The 12,326-nt window shown below is 38.1% G+C and overlaps 2 protein-coding genes across 2 annotated transcripts; one reads left to right on the top strand and one right to left on the bottom strand.

Moving 5' to 3' along the window:
* Positions 1-470: 470 nt before the first annotated feature.
* LOC135614894 (receptor-like cytoplasmic kinase 176) lies at positions 471-4,202 on the top strand. The gene is made up of 6 exons (XM_065112745.1): positions 471-992; positions 1,677-1,993; positions 2,198-2,333; positions 2,436-2,578; positions 2,660-2,783; positions 3,566-4,202. The coding sequence occupies exons 1-6, from the start codon at positions 929-931 to the stop codon at positions 4,024-4,026; spliced, it is 1,245 nt and encodes a 414-aa protein (XP_064968817.1). The 5' UTR covers positions 471-928; the 3' UTR covers positions 4,027-4,202.
* A 1,543-nt stretch (positions 4,203-5,745) lies between these two features.
* Positions 5,746-10,433, bottom strand: LOC103987874 (uncharacterized protein At5g02240). The gene is made up of 7 exons (XM_009406320.3): positions 10,194-10,433; positions 8,610-8,881; positions 8,491-8,527; positions 7,950-8,047; positions 6,960-7,021; positions 6,156-6,279; positions 5,746-5,999 (listed from the first exon to the last, which is right to left on the bottom strand). Exons 1-7 carry the CDS (start codon positions 10,378-10,380, stop codon positions 5,880-5,882), a joined length of 900 nt encoding a protein of 299 aa, XP_009404595.2. The 5' UTR covers positions 10,381-10,433; the 3' UTR covers positions 5,746-5,879.
* Between the last annotated feature and the right edge of the window lie 1,893 nt (positions 10,434-12,326).

Genomic DNA, 12,326 nt, shown 5'->3' with positions numbered 1-12,326 from the left:
TACCTTTTCATAATTCATTAATATTTTTAATTAAAAAGAATATTAATTTGGTATTTGGTATATATATATATATATATATATATATATATATATATATATATATATATATATATATATATATATATATATATATATATATATAAAGGACATCTAATGTATGTGTACACTTGGATGGGTCGAAGACTATTCCATGTTTCCTTTTAAATTATTAAAAAGGTCTTTAAAAATTAAGAGATGGATAGTAATATTTATATGTAATAATATGAATAATAAAATATTCATGTTGATTATTCATAAATGATTGGATTTAGATTTCGTAAATTAGCACATTCATGATGGGTGGATAAAATAGGGACAGTAATGTCATTTTATACGATCAAATTAGACACGTCATACCATTATTAGTGTGTTACGTTTTCGTCGTTCGTATAAAGACAACTTCTGAGTGGGATGGGGACGGGGGGACCGCCGCCCGCCATTGATGGCGCCCCCGAGCTTACTGTGAGAGGTCAACCTCCATCGCCCACCACTAAAAGGAGAGCGAGGGGGAGGGCCAGGAAAAAACGGCCCAAAAGGAGCCACCTGTAGCTCGCTTTCCCAGTTCTCCATCTCCCTTCTCTCCTTCCGATTCGGCACGATTTGATCTGCGGCTTTCGTTTATTTTATTTTGGTGATCTACAACCAGAACTCCCGGATTGGAGTTCGGTAGCTGGAGATCTGTTTGGCGAGCTTCACCCGTTGTGGCTGTCGGCGGTCGCTTTCCCTTTCATATTTCCGTCGGCTTTCCGGGACGGAGAGTTTTCGGTTTGGTTTCGCTTTAAATAGGCGACATGGGGTTGTGCCCTTGACGAGTTTGCCTCCTCCGTCTTGAACCCTAGTTTTCGAGGTGGGTGCTTCGTGCTCGCTCTTGCGCTTTGGTAGATCTCGGATGGGGAATTGTTGGGGAGCTAAGATCAAGGCGGAGAGCCCCTCCCACAGCGCCTTCGCTTCAGGTACTAAAAAGCATATCATTTTAGCAGCCTTTAATGCCTTTTAGGGCTTGGATGATCGGAAAGTTGAGAACTTTCTAGTGCTTTTGTCTGTTTTGGGGGATTCCTTAGGGTTCTACTTCGCAAACTTGTCTGAGACAACGAGTTTGGGAGGAATTACTAAGTATCGTCTCCTCCGACTAAATTTGATGGTTTTAACGAAAGCTTCCACTGTTAGATCTGTCCCTATTGGCGTGCGTATTTCTTCCGGGGGAGCATCTTTTTCTTGATAATTTATGTTGGGGTTATCCTATCTGATCAAATTAAATACTTCCCCCACATTTCCAACATTTGTAGCAACCTGGGAATTACCTGACCAGCTTGTGGAATTATAACAAGTATTTAGGTTCTATGTTGCTTTGTAAAAAAAGAATTTGCCATGTTGTAGTTATGTTAATTTAAGTGGATTCATTACGATAGTAATAAGTCAAGTGAATTTTTGCAACAGGTAACTTTGATCACAATACTTTTAGGTAGTTCATGTTATAGGGGTGACTATTCATCTTTCTTTCGTTTATGGGAACAGTTATTGGCTGCAATTTGCTTTGACTGTTTGTTTGATGATTTTTTTAAAATTTACCTTTAAGTAAATGTAAAGAGATTTTTTTTAGTGAATCTGATAAAAATATCTAATATTTGGATCCTCAGGGACGAACTCTAAATATGGTAGCAGGGAAGGGAAGGCGTTCAGTAGTTCTAGCAGCAAGGTGTCTGTGCCTCCAACCCCTCGGAGCGAGGATGAGATTTTGCAGTCGTCAAACGTGAAAAGCTTCACCTTCAGTGAACTGAAAACTGCCACCAGGAACTTCCGGCCGGACAGTGTGTTGGGAGAGGGAGGCTTTGGTTCGGTGTTTAAGGGATGGGTTGATGAACACACCTTTGCACCTACCAAGCCTGGGACTGGTATGGTTATTGCTGTGAAGAAGCTCAACCAGGATGGACACCAAGGTCATAGGGAATGGTTGGTTAGTGTCATTTTCTTCTCAATCTATTGTCTGTTTCTTTACGTTTTGCTTCCTCGAATCTGAAGTCCAGATAAGGATTTTTATGCATGATTGACTTGTAGTTGGACATATGGTTTTTGCTTGTGTGCTTGTCGGTGGCTCTACTACGACATCAACTTGTAATTTCTGTTCATTTTGATAAGCAATTACCCTACGATTTTGTAGGCGGAGGTTAATTATTTGGGTCAACTATCCCATCCTAATCTTGTGAGGCTAATTGGATACTGCTTGGAGGATGAACAACGGCTCCTTGTGTATGAATTCATGCAACGTGGAAGCTTGGAGAACCATCTTTTTCGAAGTATGTCCCTTGTACATTAGCATATTGACATTTCACTACATCTTTCTTTGAGCATTAAATTGTTGTTGAGCTTTAAGATTTACTGAATCTATATCCATGCAGGGAGTTCAACCGTTCAACCACTCTCTTGGAACATCCGTATGAGGGTTGCTCTTGGAGCTGCAAAAGGTCTTGCCTTTCTGCATAGCGACAAGGCAAAAGTCATATATCGTGATTTTAAAGCCTCTAACGTGCTGCTGGATTCAGTAAGTTATCTTCTAGTGTGTTCTGGTCCTTCGTATCAGTATTTGTTCACCTGGGAAGTAATCTTGTCGCCATGCATACAGAACTACAATGCAAAACTTTCGGATTTTGGATTGGCAAAAGATGGTCCAACTGGTGATAAGAGCCATGTTTCTACGAGGGTCATGGGGACGCATGGATATGCTGCCCCTGAGTATCTTGCAACAGGTAGGTAAATTCTATATGGTTTTCCTCCAACCTCATGTTATGCATGCTTGCTCATTTGGTTTATTAACATGCAATTTGCTGAATGCTCTTTAAGATACCTAGTCGGGATGATCTCCAAACTGTTGAAGCTTTTACATCCATGGTACAATTTTTGCATTTTTTTTCTTCACATTTCAGTTGAATATGGATTTATGTGCTTCGCACCCTTTCCGCTTGAAGAGATTTATGCTCTTGGTTCCCCATTTTCTCTCTCTTTGAAAGTGTTTGTAGTATCTCACTTCAGACTAGTCACAACATACAGGGGCAGAGTTGCATACACTGACAGAAGCAATGGCAGAAATTGAATAGCTGTGCGACCAATATAACGGACACAGTATTCTTAATTATAACTAGTTCAGATCGTAACACTGCCCAAGGTTTTTTATTCTTGTATCGCATGACATCTTCTGCGCTGCCAATTATGCAAATTTCCTGGAAGGCTATGATGGATAACTTACAAATTAGTGATGCATCATTTTAATCCTTTCATAAATGTTGACATTTTGATAATTGAATAGGAGTAACAAATGCTACAGAATTAGTTAAGAAGAAGTGAATCTTCGTAGTTAATATTGTGTCTGAGTCGGTAGTTTTTGTGACTTGGTTAAGCATATCCAAGTTTCATCCATCTGGATATTCTAGATCTGTAAACTGGCAACTGGGCAAGGTTTTGTTTGTGCATTTTCTTTAGTATATCGAAAAATGACAGATGGTCTGACTAAGATTGTTTGTACATCTTTAAGGTCATTTGACAACCAAGAGCGATGTGTATAGCTTTGGAGTTGTTCTACTGGAGCTGTTGTCTGGCCGCCGTGCTTTGGACAGGAACCGCCCCAACGGAGAGCACAATTTGGTAGAATGGGCGAGGCCTTTTCTTGCAAGCAAACGGAAGATTTTCCGTGTCTTGGATACCCGGTTGGGAGCACAGTATCCACTGGCCACAGCCCAGAAAGCTTCCTTCATCGCGCTCCAGTGCCTGTCCACAGAAGCAAGGCACCGACCGGCCATGGCTCAGGTGGTTTCTGCATTAGAGGAGCTTCAAAATGCTGAAGTTACCGACCAAAGCCTGCGGACAGGACAGAATTCAAGCAGCCAAAGTGGTTACAGTAATCCTCACAGGTCTCGACGGAGAAGTGCCGGAGAAATTGGGAACCGAAAGGTTGCATATCCCAGGCCGTCGGCTTCCCCTCTCTACATAGATTGACTTATAAATGGGGAACACAACAAGAGAAGTCGTGTGTTTAGTGGTGAACATGTACACATCTAGTCTGTTGTTTTTGTACAGCTTTTCTTGTTACTTGTGTTTTTGGCACTGTCACAAGGACCCTTCTCCATTAACAGACAGGGATGAGAATGTCCATTGCTGAGTGCTTTCGATCATTTTTGGTAGCTCTTAAAGCTAGAAAGAACATGACAGACGGAATGAGCCTTCATTCCTCATCATTAATATCATTGTTGTCAAGGTTATTATGGTGTATAATTTGTATTATTTCGATCGAAGAAATCTCTGCAAAAATCTTGCGTATCCATTTCAACGTCGTGGCGAAATGAACAACCAGACTTGACGTGGAAACCTTGGGTTCACATTCTAGAATCATATCCACTATGGAAATCCAGGACTGGTGTGTGGTTGGATAAGGTCGTCCGCCTTGGTGCATTCCAGAGGGAAAAGCTCATGGTGATTATGATAAGGCATGCGACAAGTGTCTTTATTAAAGATAAAAAGCTCATGGTGATTATGATAAGGTATGTGCTAAGTGTGTTCATTAAAGATAAAAAGGCTGTGTTCAATAACAATGAGCACAGAACACTACCGGTGGTGGGTGAGGGGGTTGAGCAGGCGAGCTAAGCTTGACCTGCCGTCTCTATGCATCCATCAGAGGGAGAAAAGAAAGAGGACGCACTCGGTGAATGATGCTCCCGCCAATAGGGGATCGAGGGAGGATATCATATAATACTTTCCAAAGTCTATAAAGTAGTGGATTCGGTTAGCTTCTTCTTGCGCCCGATCCATCAATATAATGACGCAATCCTCATAACACTTTTGTTCTACTTTTAATACCTGCGAGTGCCGACGGCATTATGGTTTTCTATTTACAATCCCCTTTTACTATTTATAATTTAATTTATAATTTTTTTTTAAAAAATATTTTTTAAATTTTTTTTACTAATGAATATAAATACTTTTTTCTTTTTTTTCTTCACCCACGACGTCGAATTATGTCGAATGATACCTCTTTTTCTTCTTTCACCCATAACGTCGAATTAGGTCGAATGACACCAATAACAATCAAAGAGACAATGAATGATGTAACATTCGACTACACATGTCATAAGCATTGAAAAATTATTACGTGAACAGTTGATGATGACTTTATGGATAGATAAATGATAGCGAGAATAAAATAAAAAATAAATAAAAATAAAAAAATATCTTTTAGATTATAAATAATAAAAATAAAATATTTTATTATTTTTGGGATGGCAAATAACAAGTAAGGCCGACTGCATCGATAGAGAGCGACGTTGATAGTTAGGATAAAATAAAAAAATTATAAATAAAATAAGTAAAAAATATATATTTTTAGATTGTAAATAATAAAATATTATTTTATTATTTCTAAAGGAAACTGAATAGAAAGCTTCTTGTGTTCAATTATTCCGGGGCTGTGATTAGAAAGAGAGAGAGGGCGATGTGCCGTGGCGGAGGTGGAGAGGGAGGCCGGAGCGGAGGAACCGTGCTTCTTTGGCTCGGTGTCTTCGTTCCCCTCGTGATGACTGCTTCCTCCTCATCCCCTCCGTAGACCTCCGGGTACCACCGCCACGGTGACGGCTTTTCTCCTCCGAGTACACTTGATATGAGCCCTGTGTGAGAGACGTAAGTTTTGCCTCTGTCGGTGGCTAACTGACGCGAACACATAGATGCACTGAAGTTTTATATGATAGATACAACAGTGGAGCTGTCGCCTCATACGTCCTAAACGAACTCAAGCCAACACAAAACTGTTCCTTAGATCTTCCGCGAAATCCAAAAAACAAATATGCAGATGATGGACATTAGAAACGAGTGGTGACTTGGGAGAACAGTGCCTTGAAATCAGCTGTCGGCGTACCCGTGCCTTCTGGTTTCGATGCCAGATCAAATGCCTTGAATTTGGCCTCCTCGTACTGCAGAGCCTGTACACGGAGACGGGATTTTAGTTAGAAGAAACCTCACATTATGTTCTTAAGGTAGATTAATATTACAGCATCTACACTCAGAGTTTACAGTCTACACGATCCATGGCGTTTCTAGCTAACCAACACGATTGCAAGAGAATGAAGGTTTCGTACCTGGATGCAAACCTCTGCAACATCAGGCCTAGCAATTGTTCTAGTTTCCGTCTTGAGAAGCTCGTCATCCTTGCCTACAAGTAATTCTCGCACGCCCCCATCTTTATCCTGTAAGCCTCCTGCCCTGTTTCAGACGAGATACATTTGATCAACAGGTGTTTGTTTCCTTAAGTAGGCCACAGACCATGTCAGATGATCCAAGGAAGAGGATAGTTCCATCAAAGGCCTTGCAAGGCAACAACGAAAAAGTTGCCATTTATTCGCTATTGAGTCTCTATAATCCAATAGTTAATTGTTTAATAACTCAAGAATATAAATTGCTACATGTATCTAAAATATTTCTCTTCATGTCCCATAAAACTTCAGGACCTGTAGAATCTGGACATCTCTATGAAGTATAATCTTTTGGTTTGCCCAAACATTTACTTGTATTACACTCTCAGTGCTAGTGAGCGATCTTCCATTTAGAGTGTTACGAACTAATGTACTATCTCTATTCCTAGGTTGAAGTATTTCCACGTATATGTCGCTCTATTTTTTTGCATTAGAGCAAACATATCATATACTATCTGTACAACATTCGTTAGTCCAAATGCAGAATTTATGTTCTGAAAATAATGAGAAAGAATTCAGCATTTGTATCCTAAAAAGCAGGGATTACTGTTGCCCACATGTCTTCTAAGCCATTTGGAAGGAAGGAGGAACATAAAACAGTAAAGCCAAATACGTGTACTGATTGATCCATTGAAACATAGCAGCAAGAAACTTGAATGTGTTGTGTGGTGTAAGTTCTGAAAACTGTACCTTATGATTGTGTATGGTATTCCAGAGTCTGCTAAATACTGTTCAGCTTTCCTTTTCCAGATCTGCAAAATCATAAGAAATTATTTGTTCAAGCTTGTCAACATTATTTTTACGCTCATCTAACATTCCTTCTAATCCACATGGCTTATGTACAAAGGATGTGCACAAACTTTGTAGCATGCAAGACAAGGATAATATGAACAAGTTTGGTGATCAAATATCTAGAGCAACTAAATTATCAAAGACCCCAAAAAAAACCCTCATTCTTCCTATTCAGATATATGATAGGCATGGAAACAACATATTTGGTAGGCTTTTCTCCCTGACAAATTATACTGTAATAAGCCCTAATTTTCACGAGTTAAGGAAAAGATTATTGTGATGAAAGTCAGTAATTGTCAATCACAAGAAGCTGCAGCAAAGCAAAGCTTTTAGCAGACATCCCCGGACAGAAAGGCATAAGTCTATTGTATCTGCAAGAGGCTTTGAGAAATATTAGCAAGTTGATACCAGTATAAAATGTCTGATTGAAGGAACATCATAGTTCACTTAACAGGAAGGACAGTTGAGTTATTCGTAATGGACGTAGCACTAAAGTTATTGTCTCAACCTGTAATAATTGGTGTTAGATTGTTAATATGATGCCACAAGTGGTGATTATCCTACATACAAATAACTTCCTGACCATTTGATGTTAACTGTCCATCTCCTTGGATCTAAAAGCATAAATGGCAGTAGTTTAGCCTGATAACACATAATGTTATCAACTATATCAATCTTGTTCTTCAATACTGAAAAAATATTTTTTATGCATGGTTTACCACTGCAATCATTCATAGACAAGGAATAAAACTTTTCATAAAGAAACATGCTAGTCAAATGTCATGATTGAAATATAGATACTCCAGAGTCACAGGAATGTGCAAAAAAGAAAATATACACAAGATCAAGTACATTGAAGGACTACAATCAGCAAATAGAACTACTTACCAGTATCTTCCCATTCCCAATGTTGTTCAACGGGTGATTGATATCTGTTCCACCCATAGAACCAACCAAAACAATCTGCTTGACACCAACAGCTCTAGCTGTATAAGAAGCAAAGATTTAGATACACAATAAATAAAAACCACTAAGGCAGACTAGGATTTTATGTATCGGTCCGTTATTGGTTCCAACAATCTATTGTACAGTGTGTACTGACTGGTGTCTTAAAACATGGAATAAAATCAATAATAGTAAATATATGAGTGATTCTCCAGGGCCAAGTTTTCCACAACTTTTTACACTATTTTTCTTAAGAACAAGGATGTGGCACACGGGCGAGAAAAACTAACAATGTTTTATTGAAGTTGTAGACAACATGGATGGAATGAATTGAACGAATGACTGAGTGATACCAACAAGGGTAGTTTCATGCAGGCACATGTATCATAAAGACATGATATAGCCACATATATTGATTGATACACAAAAACATGAATGCACGAGTAGCTGAATAATACATAGAAGAGGAATAAAGAAGAGTTACCAGCATCAATTTGATTCTTCTGACCAATCCAATCAACCTAAGCAGATGTACAGCGTGAACAAAGTGTTGCAAAGATGAAACTCGGATCCACCATGAATCAACTCAACTTTTAAACATACCTGCTCAGGATATGATCCATCTTCAAAATAAAACTCAGGTCGTTCACCTTTACTTGGGTCAAATCCTGGTTTCATCTTTGGCACAGCACTGGTAAGAATGATGAGTGCATCAATACCTTGAACAGCAGGAATGATACTTTCAGCATTCCTTATGTCACCCACAAATACATCATCAGCACCTCCAATTTTTTCTTTGCTTTCTGCTGTCCTAACTAAGCCTCTAGCGACAAACTGGTCTGATCTTTCTTTCAATTTCTTGTAAACAATTTGACCTGAAAAAGTAAAAAATTAAAGAACAACATTAAGATATACAATACAGCAATAGCAACAAAGCCATAAGTCTCAACTATTTAGGATCGGCTATATGGATATTTTGCCACCATTGAGATCCATAAAAAGTCATATATTTAGTTAAATTTAGAGCATTTAAATTTTTTATGTAGTATCTATCAAGATCTCTTTAGGTTTTACTCTATCTTTCCTCGTATTACTAACATTAATTATTTCACCTTTTTTTACTATCATATCCAAATATCTCATAAGCACGTGCTCATACCATCTTAAATGATTTTTTTCTTATTTTTTCTTCTATTGAAACGATGTCTAATTGTTTACAAATAAAATCATTTTTTTTCTTATCTTTCCTAGTAACTCTACACATCCATCTTAACATTCTTATCTTTCTTGTCTTGTCAAATTGAATTTTCACATGTATTATGTACAAACAAACAATTCCAGTTGTCTTATGACATTTTTACAAGTCGATCAACAGATAGATACACCTTTGTTACCTCAAATTGGCATTACAACCGAACAAAGTCTAGTATTCACTCTTAGTCTTGATCTTTATATGCGAAATTGAGTCCCTTGAATCTAGGAAAGAGAAGGTGCCTATTTGACATGGCAATCAAAGTCTGTGCATCTTCTATTATGGGCTATACATGAACAAAGCACCGATGGGCCTATCTTCAAGTGAGAATATTGCTTAGATTATTTCCAAAGAAAGCCTTATGTCGTAGAACAAGATGTGAACAACAGCTCTCTCTACACCCCTATTTAGCATCTCTGTAACCATTAATGGCATTCATTGGGAAATTGCATTCCCCTGCCTCGCATCTCTTGCTTGCTCCACCACAAACTTCAAGAAGCATCATTCACAAAGACAGAAACCAGAGCCGATCATTGACGGAGACGGATCATGCTATCCATCTGATTCATATTTAATGATTAAAATCCCATGAATCAACGTCATCCTATTCTTCTCATCATGTCAGACGTAGTTAAAGCCCCATTGCCCCTCTCGCGTTCTTCCAACCCTAATCCAACTCCTGGATGACAATTTTGCAAGCAGGCGAGTTCCTTCAAGAATGTCATCCGCGTCTCCAATAACACATCCGGTGCTCTAAAACTAATCAAGATTCAGCAAGTCCTAACAGGACATTTCCCCACCATCCTTCACTAGAATTAACAAGAATTTAAAATCGGCATGCCGAAGGGAAGGTCGGATTACAACCGAAGTATGAAAGGGAATAGTGACTCAGAGAGAGAGAGAGAGAGAGAGAGAGAGAGAGAGAGAGAGAGAACCTGTTCTGCCACCGGCTCCAGTTACGAGGACGACGGGGGCGGGACCGTCGGCCATGGCCGCAGAAGTGGCGAGTGTTACGGCTCTTTTCCTCTCGCTTGCGCTCCTGGGGAAGCGAGATGACGAAAGAGGAGTGGGCTTCTGAGAGAACTTGGGAGGGGCGGAGAGGAAGTAGGCGCGCATCAGCATATCGTCGCCACCGAAGCGGTGTCAACACCACCACCACCACCTACCGCCTTATCTTCGGGCGCGCAATTACGGAACGTAACCACGCGGCAGTTGAATGGATAAAAGTGAGATCCTAAGGCCTGGCCCATTGGGCTATATAAAAGGCCTTTGGGCCGGCCACATCGGATGATATTTCATCGTTGTTGTTGTTGTTGTTGTTATTATTATTATTATTAGATTCAATAATAATAATAATAATAATAATAATAATAATAATAATAATAATAATAATAATAATAATAATAATAATAATAATAATAATAATAATAATAATAATAATGGAGCGAAGAATCTTAGGTGGGTGGGGGCCACACGACCTTTATGCGGTCGAATACGTACGTCGGCACGAATGACTTGTGTGGATCGAATAATGCACTGCACACGTGTGTGGGGTGTGTGCGGACTTTGTGTGTCGTGATGGTAGCAGGAGTTTGGGATCGGGCGAGTGGAGCCAAATTATGAATTGTTCTTGATAACATTATTGCATAATCATAATGTTGGACGTCCACTTCAGCAAGCTGTCATAGATTACATTATTAATGCGTGCTTGTTTTCTTGCGGTGGCCACGGCCTTGTTCATCATCAGCCGGCCTCGTCCATGTTACTCGAGAATCCCACCACACACTCACACGGGTGATGAATGTAGACCGACATAGTCAACATCTCGCAATGTTATGATCATCACCTCGGTATAACGAGTAAGTGATCCGCCGACCGTATGATGCATGCCATCTGTCAAACCATTATGCCATCTTAGACTCGATACGGATCGGTGGCAGTTATACTCAAGATTGTTATCATCTAAAGATAACGGTCCTAAAAATCCGTTATAAGAATATTTTAATAGGTATGTCTCTGATAGATATAACATAAACTAAAAAATATATTTGATTTATCCAATTAATTTACTTGAACATCAAAAAGATATTGTTGAGAGTTGAGAGTGCTTTAAATTTAGCTTGAGATATTTAAGAAAATTATAGAATTCAAGGTAAGATGATGAGTACTTTCCCTATCCCCCCTGTATCTTTTATATATTTTTAACTAATTTATTTTTTTAAAAATAAATTATTATCAAACTAATTAATAATATTAAAATTTATAAATAATAATAATAATATTTTTAAAAAATATAATATAATAATATTTAAAATATAAAATATATCTGAATATAAATAATAATATTTGTTGAGGTTGTATCATCTTCTTCAATCAAACTAAATTACTCTCAATTGACTCGACTAAGATTCAATCTTAATTTGAATCGTAAACAATTGACTTGATCAGTTTGGGTCTAATATCTCAATCCACATATTGATCATATAGGTTAAAGATGAGTAAAAAGTATTATACTCGCTCCCATCCCATAATGTAATAAAAAAATATATTCTTTGTTCTCATCACATCCCATCCCAATGTCATTTATTCTCTCGTCTCGATTTCATTAAAGGCAAATCATCATGGATACTCATGCTCACATAAAAAAATGATAATGCTCGCTCCGAATCATATATATATATATATATATATATATATATATTATATTAGAAACAAAAAAACTATCGACTTTATAAAGAAGAGGAGAAAAAAAAAGACACTTGAATTCACGTTCCAAAGGAAGGAATAATAATAAAAAAAAAAGACAATTTGATGCTCCTATGGAAGGAAGAAAATGAAGAATTCTTATCTTTATTATAGTTCATTGATCTTCAACATTACTTGATACAAGCTTAGACAACTTGTTCGACAAATTGAAAATCATATTATCCATATTCAATATTTGATACTAATAAATCCTTCTATATGATAACCCTTAACCTAAGTGACGAAAGAGAAGAAAAACAAAAACCTGTGATCCTTTTATTTTTTATTATTTTGTAAGCTTCCTTCCAGTGAGTGTGGTCAAT

The sequence above is a fragment of the Musa acuminata genome, chromosome BXJ2-6 (genome assembly GCF_036884655.1).
Source record: "Musa acuminata AAA Group cultivar baxijiao chromosome BXJ2-6, Cavendish_Baxijiao_AAA, whole genome shotgun sequence".
Taxonomy (NCBI): domain Eukaryota; kingdom Viridiplantae; phylum Streptophyta; class Magnoliopsida; order Zingiberales; family Musaceae; genus Musa; species Musa acuminata.
Note: the sequence above shows the minus strand (reverse complement) of the source record. Positions and strands in the feature narration are given on the sequence as shown.

Excerpts from the sequence above, each read along its gene's own strand:
- LOC135614894 (XM_065112745.1), top strand. The coding sequence starts at position 929 with ATGGGGAATTGTTGGGGAGCTAAGATCAAGGCGGAGAGCCCCTCCCAC. Across the intron at positions 993-1,676 it reads CCACAGCGCCTTCGCTTCAG|GGACGAACTCTAAATATGGT; the intron begins GTACTAAAAAGC and ends TTGGATCCTCAG. Across the intron at positions 2,784-3,565 it reads CCCTGAGTATCTTGCAACAG|GTCATTTGACAACCAAGAGC; the intron begins GTAGGTAAATTC and ends TACATCTTTAAG.
- LOC103987874 (XM_009406320.3), bottom strand. The coding sequence starts at position 10,380 with ATGCTGATGCGCGCCTACTTCCTCTCCGCCCCTCCCAAGTTCTCTCAG. Across the intron at positions 7,022-7,949 it reads TTGGGAATGGGAAGATACTG|ATCTGGAAAAGGAAAGCTGA; the intron begins GTAAGTAGTTCT and ends ATGATTTTGCAG. Across the intron at positions 6,000-6,155 it reads TTGCAGAGGTTTGCATCCAG|GCTCTGCAGTACGAGGAGGC; the intron begins GTACGAAACCTT and ends CTCCGTGTACAG.